The following is a 16,114-nucleotide window of genomic DNA, read 5'->3' on the forward strand; positions in this document are numbered from 1 at the left end:
ATTCATTGAAACACCATTAAAAACTGCCCAAGAAGGGCCAATTGCTCTAGTTGAATGGGCTTTAACTTTCATACTTTTATCTTCATAAGCCAGGCGTATGACCTTGACAATCCAGGAACTTAAAGTTTGTTTCGACACCTTCTATGAGGACTATTGATACTCAAAAACAATGCTGTTTCATCCTTATTGTCTTTAACTCGAAAAGGTTCTGTCTTCTTTAAATACCATGTTATTGCCCGCTTTGGATCAAGTAACTTATTATCTTTAAGACATGACACAAAACACTTTGGAGCTAGATGAGAAGGCCAATCTTGTTTAGCCAAACCTTGACGTAAGAAAGTTATGCCCTGCTTTTGAACTGTAACTGCACCATCTCCCAATTTTAACGCTTGTAGGTCTCCGACCCTGCGAAACGTTGTGATTGCTACAAGAAAAATTGTCTTAAAGGTTTAAACCCCCAATGCTTTGCATTGACCGTTCCAAGGCGGTGACCCCAGCTTTATTCATATTTTGTGTTTATGTTGGTTTGTATTGTGCTGTATTGTGCTGTTTTGTACTGTTTGGGCAATCGGTCACTTGCCTTAAATAAAGGACCAACTAATTGTTTTTAATGAAAATTCAATACTGCTCCAGCAGCTGGAGTTTCACTTCTTTATATTGTAAGTAACATATTTAAGTGTTGTTTTAGCCATTGGTTCAAATGGATATTTTTGTAAAGCTTAAAGAACAACATGGAGGTCCCATTCTGGAGCTAGTCTACATACAGGAGGACGCTCGTTAAATACACCCTTTAATATTCTTATTATATGTGGATGTTACCCTATGGGTCTTTCTCCCACAGGTGGTTAAATAGCGGACAACATTGACCTATAGCCAGAAATGGTACGATAGTGTAATCCATCATGAAATAAATCTGCTAAAAAGTCAGCACACTGGATTATTGGCGTCGCTCTGGAGAGCGGCGACTAGTATTTAATGCATTTTTTGTCGCTTATGGGAGGAGAAGTTATTTTACGGATCAATGTATATATTTTTGTTTTAAGAATATCATGCATAGTGGTGATTTTTTGTGTAAATTAGTGTAAATAAGTACTGCATTAGTGCCTATTACATTTATTACAACACTTATTGCCAATAATGCAAAGCTAATTGTTTTAATTAATAACTGATCCACAACTGATCACAGGGATAAAGATCACAGGGACTGGGAAAATACGCAAAACTTTCTGATTTTGTATATAAACAAAACATAATCCAAATATATTTATTTTATGGTTTTTCTAATTTGCTTATTTAGTGGAGAATCAATGTAGTACGATATTTGACGACCTATCGCGCAAGCAATTTTTTTTGGAAGGCGTAGTGGTACGAAAACGTGCAATGTATTAGTTTATTAATAGACATATAATAACGATCGCTATACCCAACTTCACCAAATAGCAGTACATAAATGATGTCAGCCGGAATAACTCAGTTGGGAGAGCGTTAGACTGAAGTTGTTTACGCAAGAATCATCTAAAGGCCCCCGGTTCAATCCCGGGTTCCGGCACGAACGGAACAGATCGGCGGATGACAATTTTTTTCAGTCAGGTTAATAAATATAATAAAGCTTTATTATATGTAGACATTTCATAATCCATTTTACTACAATTAGACATTTTTATTAAAATTAATGGATGCCGCGTGGTGACAACGTTAATTAAAATTTCTTACATCACTTAAATATCTTGTAAAAAAATAAACGTGTTTTTATATTAACAAATAAATGCAAACAACACATCTATTATCCATGTATTTTAATGGTTGTATATCCCTACCACATATAGAGCGCGAAGCGCAACACGTATTATTGATTGTAACAATGAGGTGCGATAAAGGAAGCAGCCGTTTATCAAGGAGGAGCTGTGTCCCAGCAACCCGTTTCCCTAGAGTCAAGCACTCCTCGGAGTTTTTTAAGAACCACATATAGAGCGCGAAACGCGACACGTATTACTATCCAGGTGGTATGGGCCCTTTAGCATTATCCGACCATTACGCCCATAGTTATCTTCCTTAGAATTTGAGAAATTTTGAAATCGTTGTTAGAAGTCCAAAATTTTCATCCGCTTGTTCCCAAACTTGCACAGGTTTTTTTTTTATTATTGAGGACCCAACCAAAACTCTATATGAGCAATATCGGACCATACGTCCAGAATTATGTCTCTTTGAATTTAAAAATAAAAGTGAAAAACTGCTTGGTTAGGTGATAATGTCAACATTTTTCATCAGATTCTTTCCAAACTTACAGTGTCTTCATATCAATGATTATTTTTATCTCATTTAAAATGAGAAACCTCGGGACAATAAGTCCAGATTTTTTTTCTATTAAATTTGACAAAATAAAAAATTTCCACTTGTTTAAAAGATTTCACAACTTTCGTCTGAATCTTTCCAAACTTGTTAAGTGTTTTTATATCAGTATTACTCGAACCCTATTGAAAATGATGAATATCGGAGTAATAAATCTATTATGATCTTTTACTGAATTTCAAAGTATTGTGAAATGCAGCTTCTTTATGCAATTAACGTTTTTCATTCATTTTTTTCCAAACTTTTACAGTGTTTTCATATCAATGAGTACTCAACCCCTATCGTAAATGAGCAACGTAAGAATAAGTTCAGAATAATCTCCCCTTGAAGTTGAGAAAAATATGAAATTACGCTTACAAGATGAAGCAGATTTTTTAAAACCTACACAGTTCTGTTCCATTAATGAAAACTGCACATGGATGCCAGTAAAAAAGGAAACCAATGTTAATAAAATGAACTATGAAATATTTGGGGGTGACAACACAAAATCATAGATGATGGTTATTTGGGGGTTATAACACAACATCATAAATAATTGTTATTTGGGGGTTATTACACAAAATAATAGATAATGGTTATACCAGTATCTTTTTCTACTTGTTTTTAAAACACCGGCCAATATTAATATTTACAGTAGAAAAAAAATCATTCCATGTAACTTCATTGAGTGCCTTTTACACTGAAATTCCCGACGCCCTTTGATGCTTTGCATCAATACTTATCTTGTAGTTGCTTCAAATAGATTAATTTTCCTTTGTGCAGACCAGCTTCAGGATCGTTTATACTTGGCATTATAATCAGCTTGTGTGCTTGACTGCCTACTGGATCTAAGCAATTTTCTAGCTTTTTCTGAAAACCCTGTTGTTGCAGGGTGTACGTCGATAACAACCATGCCACTAATTGGAACACCCCTGGATTCGGATGAAGAATTTGAGATTGAGGTTGACACAACAGGTTGGGATTTTCTGGTAATTTTATTGGATGCGCTATGGCTAGTTGTAATAATTTTGGAAACCAATGTCGTCTGGGCCAAAATGGGGCTATTAGAATTATTGTGCATTTGAATTGTTGTATGCACTGTAACACTCTCGGAATACGGCAAATCGGGGGAAATGCATAGGCGAACATCCCTTCCCCTGAAAATGTCAACGCATCCAATGCCAAAACTGTTGGATGAGGAATCCATGAACAAAATATCTGTGTCTGTTTGTTCACATGTGATGCAAACAGGTCTATAAATGGAAACCCCAAAATTTGAAAAAGTTGATGTACTACATGTTTGTTCAAAGTCCATTCTGTTGGTTGAATTTGAATTCTTGATAACTGATCGAGTAAAACATTCAGTTTCCCTGCAATGTCTGCTGCTTTGATTTGAATATTTTCTTTTATTGCTAACTGCCAAATTTGCCATGTTATTATTCATAGATATGTTGATCGCGTTCCCCGTTCAGATATTGAACTACTGTTGTATTGTCTGATCGAATTAGAACAAATTGATTTCTCAATTGTGGAAGAAAATGAGACATTGCTTGAAAAACAGCATCCATTTCTAGGCAATTGATATGTCTGTTTCTCTAATGGGGACCAACGACCTTGTGTTATCAAATTTCCCAGACAAGCTCCCCAAGCATATGTGCTTGCATCTTTTTGCAACGTCTTTGTTACTACTGGTGATTGAAAAGACCTGCCCCTTGAAATGTTGGCTGGGAGTAACCACCAATTCAGATGTGGAACTAAATGACATCGTAAAGGGATCTGATATGTTAGATCTTTGGAACTTGGTGTCCAAAAGAACAATAGATACAGTTGGATTGGCCTCATATGAATTCGTGCAAACTGAATTTTTTCTACACACGATGCCAACAGGCCTAGGCGATGTAGATGCTCTTTGGCAGTTGACAATTCTTTGGAAAGGATGTTCTTTACAGCTATTATTATTTTGTTTTTCCTTTCCTTGAGATTTTTTTATGTTTATTATAAAACCCAAATTTACAAGGAGATTTATCAATTTCTCTCGATCCTGGAGAATGCCTAATCTGGTTGCATTTAGACCTAGCCAATCGGCCAGATAAACTGGCAACCTTATACTTTGTTGCCGTAGATACGCTGCAATTACTGTCACACATTTTGTAAATGTTCTTGGTGCAAATTTGGGTCCAAAAGCCATAGCTCGAAATTGATAGACTTGATTATGTACACAAAATCTGAGAACATTATGTGCTTTGGAAATATAGGCAAATGTAGATAGGCATCCATAAGATCGAGAGATATTGCATAATCGCTTTTTTGAACCAAATTGAGAACTGACTTTAGTGTTTCCATTTTGAAGTGTATTGTCCGTAGATACCGGTTGAGGGGTTTTAAATTGATAACTGATCTAATTGCACCCGTTTTCTTAGGAACAAGGAAAAATGTGCTGTAAAAACCTTGATTCAGGTTTTGATAACTGGTTCTATTGCCTCTTTTTTAATAAAGTGTCTATCTCCTGTTTCAGAATAGACATATTGTTTTGAGATAATTTTGTTTGGATAATGCCGTTGAATTTTGGAATGTTTTGAAACTCAATTTTGTAACCATGTCGAATGATTGACAAAACCCATTGATCTGTTGTTATCTGTTTCCAGTTGTTTACATTTTGTTTAGCCTGCCCCCTACCGGTATCTCGGGATTGACCAAAAGCATATCATGTTTTGTATATTTACCTCGAAAATTGTTACCTACCGTAGAGCTGGGTTTCATTGAGGTCTTTGGAATCTCGGGTAAGACGCAGTTGCTGTAGCCGGTTTGCTTTGCTGCTTAACAGCACCACCGTAGTTGTTACAGGAACGGTAGTTCTGGTTCCTTTGTTCATCTCCAAACCGTGCACGTTTCCACGGCTGTTCAGGTATGGATAATGACCTACGCTTTCCCCGTCTATCAACCTCGGGAAAAAGGTCTGCAATGTGTTTGTTGATTTCAACTCGATCTTTTAATGTTTGTTCTAAACCCGGACCAAAAACGCCTTCATGGGATAAGGACAAGTTCCATATTTGATTCCTTATGCTCTTTGATTCATTTAGGCCAGTATCTGCTATAGCACATTTCCTCCTTATGAGATGATGAATAGCTCCTGTTCGACCCAATTGGTCCAATGACTTAGTGTTCATGGCAAATATATCACGTACACATTGTACAGCACTGTCAAGATTTGCTTCTTTACTAGATAATGTTTGCAAGACATTTCCTAGGGCTTGTTGCATGTACAAATTCACAATAATACCCATCCTAGCTGCATGCTGCCCTTGGAATGCCAACTTCTCAATATCACGCAACGGTTGTGACAATAAGTGTTGTGACTTCATTGTGGCTTTAGAACCAAATCTCTTAAGCAACAGACTGCTAACAATTGTATCTAGGCTAGGCACACTCAACATTTCCTCTGCTGACTCTGCCACTGGGAATGAAGTGCGATAAGCATCTTTGAAAGCCGAAATACGCACCGGTTTTTCAGCTCGCCACGACTCTTTCAAGACGTCACACTGACCTTTGTCTAGATAAATTCCTTCCTTACATTTATCTGATTTTGTTGTTGCGTCTTCTCCAAACATATCCCGCAACAAACTTTGTGTCTGGCTAGTGTACTTTCTAAACCGTGCATTGTTTTCTTCATCACTTTCATCACTGCCATTCCACAACGTATGGCTAGAATCATCGTCATCGCCCAGTAAGTCCGATCTCTCCTGTCTACTAGGCTGAATAGACAAAGTGTCTTCTTCCTGCCCCAAAATATCTGGCGGAATGCTATTTGTAGGTATGCGAACCACTGTATCAGCTCTGGACGTCCCAGGAACAGTGTTCGAGTTACTTGGTCTCTGCCTGGCTAAACCAGCAGTATCCAACACAGCTGACATCATTTTATCCAGTTCTGAGTAAAGAGAACAAAATCGCTTGTCCATTTCGCTGACATTTCTACGTAAATACTCGAAATCAGCCTGACTGGCTCTAGGGGTACGAGATTTCCCTTTCTTACTCGAATCGCTTCGTACTGACCGTACTGACCTGTTATCGTCGTGTTCTCCCATTGATAATTCAGCTTCCACCCGCATCAAAGCTGCGTTAGTCATAATGCAAATTATTCCCGAAAGAATAATATTGTAAAATTCCAGAAATTAAAATCCGTAAATACTATAAACCGTAAAAAAAAGTCCAATATCAACATGAACTGTTTTCTAAAAAAGCATGTTGATGTAAACACGGCGCCGGATATAAAACTGACTAACGTTTCTTCATTATTTTTTATCGAGTGCACCGGGATTGTCTCCCATATGGCCATCGCCCCCAGAAAGACGTGTTAGTTGGTTACGGGGGATAGTGCAAGATACAGGAGACACCCAGTTTCAGAGGTGACCCTGGGTCTTTTAGTGCCCGGTGTATAGCACCTAGTACACTGCACCTCGGTTTAACGTCTCATGGGAAAGACGAGTTTGTAAGTTATGTGCAGCGGGGGATCGAACCAGCGATCTCTGGATTGTGAAGCCAGTGTGTTACCACTAGACCACGGATCCGCTACAGTGACTGACGGGGTTCACGCATGGTATATAAAGGAGGTTCCGATCACGTGATGATGAGAATAGATCACGTGATGGTTATTTTTAGCGGATTGTTGATGTTTAATCGGGAATAATATCCTTATGTATATTTCTGTCTGGCAAGTATAAATCATGAAGTAAAATTTTATTTTGGGCCGGAGGCCTTGCATTACAATAAACCATATGTTATGTTACTCGCCTATCGCATCGTCATCCGTGTACTCGTGTACTACACAAAATAATGCACGTTCATTAAACCGATCTTAGCTGCTTAATAAGGGGGTCATTTGGTTCATAAAGTCATCAAATATTTGTTTAAATCTTTTCTTATTCGTGTTATTTATTTATGATGTTTTGCAAGTCTGTTCTAACTATACAGGGAACTATAATTTTCATAAATTTTATTTAAATTTCTAACATATGAGCGGGAAAGATTAAGGTAGTTCATCGCCCGGAATAAATTAGATTATATAAACATCGTAAATGGTACGTGAATATGTCAATTTCGATTTGTAAATATAACATGCTTATCGGACAAGTAAAATATACAATTAAAACCTGTCGTGCACTTTATACACGTAAAACCTGTTCATTGTAATCAACAAATTGCAAAATGATCACGTCACAATGAAGTTTCATCTTTATTAATATTTATTAATATTTGCAACACAATATAATACTACTTGAAATCTCTCGTGAGACGTTTGTGAGCTATAACCACGAATAGATAGCCGAAACTCATGGCAACAACGATGATGCAGTGGACATATATGAGCCAAAGTTGTGAGAAGCGCTCCATCAAATACCCAACCAGCACCGGATATAGCATAGCGCCCAGGTAAACCAGGACGGACAAGGTCGCGGCGACCTTACCCGTGAGGCGCGTCACGTGATAGGATATCCAGGTTAATATACCGGCGTACACGCTCGACATTCCCAGCCCGCATATACAGACGCCCACCCACAGAAACGCGCGAATGTCAAGGACTATGGAAACTATTAACAACGTGCCGCCAACTATCAATGCCGCGTGGTTCAGAAAAAGTGAGGTTGTCACACTAGTGTACTTGAGTAAAACAATTCCACAAGCTCTCCCCGCGGCAAATGTTATTCGGAAAGCGGAGTTTATAAGTGTGCCTTCTAATGGGTTCCAATTAAGAGTGGTGGTGACAAAGGTCATCAAAAAGTTAGACAAGCCGCTATTTAGCATCAAGTAGAGAGTGAGGTGTAATGACAATAGTAAAGTGAAGACCACTTGCATTCGCGATGAGAGACCATACTTTGTTTCTTTGCTACTTGATCCATTGATCAGGTAATGGAAGTCGATTCGTTTGTGAATGACGCCATGAGTTGCGAGGACGACGATGTACAACATTGTGGAGACCACGTGGATCCCGGTGGTGATCATGAATACGATATACACCTTCGATTTGCCGTTGATAAATTCATTCTCACAACCCGCGCTTGAGCGATTACTTTGCCCATTGTTAAGAAGGACCGAAGAGTTACACGCTTGTACAGTAGAGTCATTCTTGGGCACTGAATGTTTTTGCGCCAGAAACGGTTCCGCCGAGAAAGTCGATATTGTGGCACCGATGCTCCAGATAAGGTGGTATCCCTGGATGTAGGGACCTGCCTGGTTGCCCCATATATCAACAATGTCCGTCGTCATTACTGAAACAACAGACACACGACAGGCGAGTAAACGAATGCTTAAATTCTATGTCTATTTCAAAGTGGTTTAAAGTAGTAATTAGGTACGCTTATAAATGTATACAAAGTTTAAAAACAATGACCAACTTTGGAAACAATACCCGCTCTTAAAGGGGCCTTTTCACAGATTTTGGCATTTTTTAACTTATTCATTAAATGCTTTATATTGATAAATGTAAACATTGGATCGTAAAAGCTCCAGTAAAAAATCAAGAATAAAATTTAAAAAAGGAAAAGAACATTGCCCGGAGCAGGTTTCGAACCAGTGACCCCTGGAGTCCTGCCAGAGTCCTGAAGTAAAAACGCTTTAGCCTACTGAGCTATTCCGCCGAGTACACATACTTGACGTATTTTATACCTTATATAAGCAATCTTCGTAGTTTCACAAAATTTAACGACAAAAACAGAACTCTCCAAATTATTCAATCGTTTCGCGTTGCAACGCTTTATAATTTTTCGGTTTTAAAATCGTCAAAAGATGCATATAATGGCTATATTAGACCATGGTAAATGTTCAGTATTACTGTTTCCTCACAAATATCATAACTAAAACGAAAATGTGCGAATCTGAAACAACTTTTTTCAATTTTGTCAATTTACCAAAGCGTGAAAAGATCCCTTTAAGTCATCTTAATTTGAAGAATTAAACAAGTAAAACCATTAATATTACACCAGAATATAAAACTAAATTAAATCTTCTAAAATTGAATTATAGCACAACGCCATCACATTAGAGCAAATAGCCTAAAGTAGCATCGATGTAATTGATGTAATTGAGTTTTTAATTGATTATCGAATTCGAATATTTGTGGGGTTTTTCTAACGTAATTATCATTATTTATTCGTTTTTGTTTTGGTTTATGTTCAAAAAGCAATTCCAACAGAGTAACTGATCTTACTAGAACAAAATTCAGGGTCATCTTTGTAAATGAATATCAAATGCACAAAAAACAACCCATTTAAATGCTACTAATTTGTATGTACACATCTGATGTTTAGTACAAAACCATACAATATCGTACTAGTATCTATCCACGCCACGAATGCCCCGTGTGCAATGTGTAACGCAAGCATGCCCGCGAAGTACGGACACCACGGTGTGATGACGGTGATGACGCCTAAAGCTGCCGTTATGCCGCAGCAGATGTAGACCTTGTGCATACGAGTCTTCTCGTGGATGACACCGCTCAAAATGGCGCCAAATATAACCCTTTAATGTAAAAAAAAAAACGTTTCGTCATTTGTTATGGGCTGAATAAGCTTTATGTTTAGTTAAAGACTGATGTCTTGACGTTCATTAAGTCCGTTTGTCTGTAGCATCTCCCACCCCCAAATAAAACATACATTTATGTAATTTATGTCGCAGTATAAATATGAAATTCCCAATTATAATCCAAGTGTAATTCGAATCGAAATATACTTCTGTAACATGAGAAAAACACACACGATTATTTCAAATTCATCGTCATGCATAGTACCTAATTCTAAAATACAATTTATCAACCTTACGTACACCAAGTAACTGTTGTTTTGATTTTAAATTCAAGAACGCCTTTATAACCTTATGACAACGCTTTCATCTTATCGATGATCTAGAGTCCATTCATGCTTGGTCGATGTCCTGGCTTACATGTATGTCATTTATTCCCGCTAAAACCGAATCAAAGATATTTTCCCGAAAACGAAACAAACCTTTACATCCAACACTCTCTTTTGACAATTTACGAGTAACGACAGTTGAACAACAAAAACATATTGGCTTTACTTTGTTAATCGACGCCAGATGGGCAGCATATAAACATGCAGCTAAAAACAAAGCCTGGCAATGTATCGGCATTATGAGGTCTCTGAAATACGTACTGTCCAAGTCCAACCTTGAAAAATTGTATGTTCATTTTATCAGTCCGCTGCTCGAATATGGAGACGCAGTCTGTGGTAACTGTTAAAACGCATAAATCGCAGAATTAGAAGCTATTCAAAACGAGGCAGCAAGAATATGCATCGGCGCCACTAAATTTTGTAATATTAATCCCCTGTTAACCGAACTTAAATGGGAAACTCTTAAAAAGGAGACAGAAACACATACTTATTCTCTTCTACAAAATACAACGCAGACTATGTCCAGAATACCTATCAAATCTCATTCCTCTCCACCCTCAAAACCGCTTTGGCATTAGAAATAACGACGCAGTACCTCGATCTTATTCACGCAAAAAGTGAATCATATCGATGCTAATTTCTCACCACAGCTATACGTGAGTGGAATGCCCTTACGCCTGACTTGCAACAATCTCCCACGTTTTCCTCTTTCAAAGCTTCTCTTAGCAGGAACCAAACAAAGTCGTCTGAATTATTCAACATTGATTCAATATTTCGTCAAATCCTACACGCCAGATTTCAACATGAATGCAGTTCCCTAAATGATGACCTATTCCGAAGATCACAAGCAGACAATCCTCTTTGCTTATGTGGAGAAATTGAAAATGCAAACCATTTCCTTCTACATTGTCATCACCACCAATATCTCCCGAACAATCTGTTTGGAGATACCCCATGCTCTCTTACAACAAACAACCTACTCTTTGGATGCGAATACCTCAACCCTGAGCAAAACGAAACAATAATTCTTCGGGTTCAACGATATGTCGTGTTGTCAAAACGCTTCACATATAAATAACTTGTAACAGTCCACCATATTTGATGTCGGTTGTCCTTCCTTATTGTTCCTCATCTTCCCACTCAGTCTCAACTCTCTTCATGCTCTATCTTTCATATATCTAAAAAATTCATCACCTCGCTCACACTCAATGTTAAAACGTTTTATAAAATGCCTTAACTGGTTACATGTGCTAACTTCTTAAACGCTATCTATGGAGAAGAATTCATATAAGTTTTCAGTAACTTGCTTTTTTATCCATTTGTGTATGAATGTATTTCAAATATCATGCTAAAATTGTCATTATATTAATAAATACTGTTAAAACCAACCCTATTACATTTACTTTTAATTTCATATTTAAGATGATACATCTAAAATACCCCAACGAGAATAGAAGTCACGATTTTTAAACAAATATGTCCTTTATCGCTCAAGTCTTATATTGTGATAAGCGCATTTGATTAGCACGCGAATAATGTTGCTGGACGTATTTTATATAACCGATATGACTGTAAAAATGTAATTCAAAGTAAGCACCAATCATTATATATCAATCTAGGACTTATTAACACCGTAATATTCCCCTATATTGAGATTTCGACATATTATTGGAGTATAATACATATAAGCATTGTATTGCGAAAAACCTTTTCAATGTTCTAATATTACCGTTTGACGAAATATAACAATAAATCATACCGAAATTCCCAAATAACGCTGTTTTCGAATGACAAAGTATCGATTTACCCACCCTAGCGAGAGCCCGGTGAAGATCAACGAGGACACTGCTAGATCCTCGTTCATCAGGCGACGAAGGTCAGGAAACACAGGGCCAAATAGACCACTGCGCCAGCCCTGCAAGAATATAATACAAACTTTGACTGACATCAGTATATTTACAAGAGATGTTTGTAAAACTTGTGCCCCTATCGCCTTGCAGATACGTCTTCAATACATGCAATCGTTCATAGATTTTTCCTTCGTTGGAGGTGTCTTACATATTTTGAGCTTTATCAACCCTTCGCAATTATGCTTTCCAATTGTTGAGTGTTAAGCTATCTTGTATCATTTTATAAATAATAAGAATATTAAACAGTTCCACACCCAACACTCAACATAAATAAATGTCGTGCGTGTTTCATTTTATTAGCCAGAGCGCTCATACTTTGAAGCTGAATTATACTATTTTAAATTATATGTATATAACATTATGATAACAAATATAATTGATATAATGCATCAATTGCTGCTTATTTTTTCTCTTAAAAACCTACGAAAAATTATGTAATAAAGTTTTATATTGACAGAAAGCGAAACTGTTGGGTTTTTTGTAAGTAGATATTCACAGTCTGCTTTCAATTTTCTGTTAGAAAGTATATTCTAGTTGGGAATACAATATGAATGCCTGATTCAAAAGGGTCTTAATAAAATAATAACATATACATGTCGTAATGAAATTCTGAACTGCCATGTATTTCTATCGTGAATTACAAAATAATGTTTAACATATATTTATAATATATAGGATCTGGCACGAGTTGTCATATCATACCATATTTTACTAAACGAGTTCAGGAATTGTGTTAGTAAGCGAGCCTTTGGCGAGCTTACTAACGAATTTCCTGGACGAGTTTAATGAAATATGGTATAACATGAGAACGACTGTCAGATCTTTTTAATCACATGCTTTTAAATGAGAAAATTAAATAAATATTTACGTAAACCTAGTGATAAATCCCGAATGTTGTTTACATTTCGTGACGTCATTTGACGTTGCTACGTCATTTCAGCAAAATAGCAAAATGCGATTGGCCAATAAACGAAAACTAAGCCAATGAAAACGCTTAAAAATGTTGTATTACACATGTGTAATATTAAAAATATGTAATTGTTGCATTACACGGGAAACAGGGTATAGCATGTGATAAAATATGACATGTAGGGACAAGTTGTACTGGCCTTTACCTTTCAATTTCAAACTGACAGGGGTTACCCCCATCTCAATACCTGTGACCTGTTTACAACAAATGCTAATTTGGATAATTATTGTTACATTCTCTTGAAATAACGAAGACACAACTAGTTTATCGGGAAACAGCTTTCATAAGACAAGCATGCGTAAAATTGACCCTGCAACATGTTGATATGCAAGTAAGTAGGGGTGTAACTTTCCTCCAGATAACCTGAACCAATGTTGGTGACTGTTGGTCAAAGCGTTTTCTATGTATCTTGCGGACATATATATATAAGTCTTCAAAACTAACTTTTTCGTCTTCAGAGCCAATGTGGTTATGAAACTTCCAACATTATATAGCCAGGGGAAATGTTTCATAGCCACAAAGATATATATTTTTATGTCCCCCAATACTATAGTGGGGGACATATTGTTTTTGCCCTGTCTGTTGGTTTGTTTGTGTGTTTGTTTGTGTGTTTGCAATATTGAAGATAGCAACTTTATATTTGGCATGCATGTGTATCACATGGAGCTGCACATTTTGAGTGGTGAAAGGTCAAGGTCAATGTCATCCTTCAAGGTCACAGGTCAAATATATAGCTTCAAAGCGGCGCAGAAGAGGCCATAGTGTTTCTGGCAAACACATTTCTTGTTTACAGTGAAAATATCATGAAATTACATTAATCGTTATATACTTGTATTGCATTTAGGGGTTTAAGATGTAAATAAATCAGTTGTGTTCAGACAATTTGATTTTATTCTTGATGCCTCGCGTATTTACAAGAGTTGGGAGAGCTATACACAGTATTGTGTTTAATATTTCATTTCATTTAAGATATTATCATCACTGTCATCATCTGACAAATAGTCAGTCTCAAGAACTGCATAATGAATCACTATGACTGTCACATCCATTGTAACATAAACTGCCTTGTCAACAGTTGAAGGGTCCATGCTCCTTTTGAAATATGGATGTCTAGGTAAGGAAGATGTGGTCTGAAAACATCGTTGAAAGATAAGTACGGATAGAAAAATATATAACGGAACTAGCTAAGCGATGTCACTGTAAACATTTACCATTGAAATTCGTAATCTATAACAGTTTTATTTCCAAGTTGTTTTTTTTATTTTGTAACTATCGTTTAGGATTTTTGATCGCCAATCAGGCGATCTTTTGACAATTTGTTCTATCGACAAAGCATATTTAATGACATTATATAACAATATTCTTTGTCTTTGACCTTGTGAGTTAAAAATCACTACATGCGCCCACCCATTTTTCATTGAAAACGTACTTGTTTGAACATATCACTCAAATACAAATTGCAATACACATTTTGCAATTGTAATATTGAAATTACTAATTAATTATTTGTATTATTATGTTTTGTGTTTATGGTATCTTACAATAGTCGAGGCATTTTGAAATACTTTACTAGTATTGTAAGTTAGCTATTAAATTCGATAATCGGTCACGCGTTATGCTTAGAATCGCTAGTGTAGTCCCTTTGTTGCTTTTAAATTGACATATCTTCAGGCATTAATCTATTTCAGGTATTTCGTGTGTAATGAATAAACGTTGGTTAAAACGTTCTCTAGATAACTTGTGAAAATGAAAGTCAACTGTCTGACTTAATATCCGACCAACCGACCGATCATCGAACAAATGCAAAGAAACATGGCCCCGCTTCTCCGAAAGGTCGTGGGGCATAAACATTTATTAACACTTAACCTCACCTCTAGGCTCGTTAAAGAGCTCAATGTTCCGGCCAACGTGAATAGCCTTTTCTTTAGAAACAAATAGCTTATTTGAGAATAGGTGCGCATTTCACTCGGTTTATAGGATAAACATGCAAAAAATGTAATTATTCACATCAGATATTGATTGTGTTACTTTCTTAAGATTATGACAGATAAAAGTAATAGTCATCCGTATGATTAAACAACTACAAGATATATTCATTCTCATATATGAATCATGAATTCGTACGTAATGCAATTTATTAAATGTGAATAATATAATACAAAGCATACCTACTATAAAGAGCATGCTGCTGTAGATACATATCGTGTGCAATATCTTGTGCACGTGCAGCGTTCTTTTACGTCCTTCTGTTTTCGACACCGAATCGATCCGTTGAAGAGGAAACCCGACAAGTATTTCAGCTTCAACAACACTTCCGTCTTTAAAAGTTCCGTTATAAAGAGCAATGCTGTCACCGTGAGCTTCTTCTTCTTTGCCACTCACTTGAACATCGTTTAACTCATTTTTCATTAGCATTTTTGTTAATAGCTATTTGAAATGTATCCTATAGTATGTTGTATTAATGTCTAGATGTATGAGTATTGATTGACAGGACCCAAAAAGGATTGATTTTCAAACACGTTTATTTACTACCGTTATCAGAAGATAACTAAACGCTAAACAAGCATACATAATACCGCGAGCTTTTATTCTACGAGTGAAGAAGTGGGAATGTACATGAATGTTAATCGTGTGTGGGCATACGCTGCCTGTCCTAAATGTGTGCCGTATCTGTTCTTAACCTTTAAAGGCCCCTATCGTTATGTATAAGAGAAGTGTTGCATTAATTAAAATTTAACTTTTTCTTATACGATGTCCAAAGGTAACAAACGTAAGCTTCACGTGAAATCTTTATATTTGTGCGCTTCTAAGGCTTATGTTTGTTAGGGCGGACAATATCTCTGAATTATTGTAAGCATTATAATACGGCACGAGTTACTTTTCCTTGGCGTTTAATTAGTATGAAATCTACTTAAATTTTGACAGCATGTCGATATGTTTTAAGACTGTTGCGTTGCAATGAAAATTAAAAATATTTTATAATAAAATATGTTTATTTGTACTTT

General features: G+C 36.5%; 3 protein-coding genes across 3 annotated transcripts in view; all 3 read right to left on the minus strand.

Moving 5' to 3' along the window:
* Positions 1 to 16,114, minus strand: part of LOC127857600 (sodium-dependent glucose transporter 1-like) — a 152,255-nt gene that overhangs the window by 90,737 nt on the left and 45,404 nt on the right. The window lies entirely within an intron of this gene.
* On the minus strand, positions 7,597 to 8,594 carry LOC127857343 (sodium-dependent glucose transporter 1-like). Its single transcript, XM_052393744.1, has one exon. The coding sequence runs from the start codon at positions 8,587 to 8,589 to the stop codon at positions 7,597 to 7,599; it is 993 nt and encodes a 330-aa protein (XP_052249704.1). The 5' UTR covers positions 8,590 to 8,594.
* On the minus strand, positions 8,738 to 15,670 carry LOC127857344 (sodium-dependent glucose transporter 1A-like). The gene is made up of 4 exons (XM_052393745.1): positions 15,282 to 15,670; positions 12,041 to 12,144; positions 9,643 to 9,840; positions 8,738 to 8,747 (listed from the first exon to the last, which is right to left on the minus strand). Exons 1-4 carry the CDS (start codon positions 15,522 to 15,524, stop codon positions 8,738 to 8,740), a joined length of 555 nt encoding a protein of 184 aa, XP_052249705.1. The 5' UTR covers positions 15,525 to 15,670.

This window comes from Dreissena polymorpha, chromosome 14 (genome assembly GCF_020536995.1).
Source record: "Dreissena polymorpha isolate Duluth1 chromosome 14, UMN_Dpol_1.0, whole genome shotgun sequence".
NCBI lineage: Eukaryota > Metazoa > Mollusca > Bivalvia > Myida > Dreissenidae > Dreissena > Dreissena polymorpha.

Coding starts and splice junctions, on each gene's coding strand:
- LOC127857343 (XM_052393744.1), bottom strand. CDS start 8,589: ATGACGACGGACATTGTTGATATATGGGGCAACCAGGCAGGTCCCTAC.
- LOC127857344 (XM_052393745.1), bottom strand. CDS start 15,524: ATGCTAATGAAAAATGAGTTAAACGATGTTCAAGTGAGTGGCAAAGAA. Junction 12,145..15,281: donor ACAGCAGCATGCTCTTTATA/GTAGGTATGCTT, acceptor ATATTCTTGCAG/GGCTGGCGCAGTGGTCTATT. Junction 9,841..12,040: donor TTCACCGGGCTCTCGCTAGG/GTGGGTAAATCG, acceptor TTTACATTAAAG/GGTTATATTTGGCGCCATTT.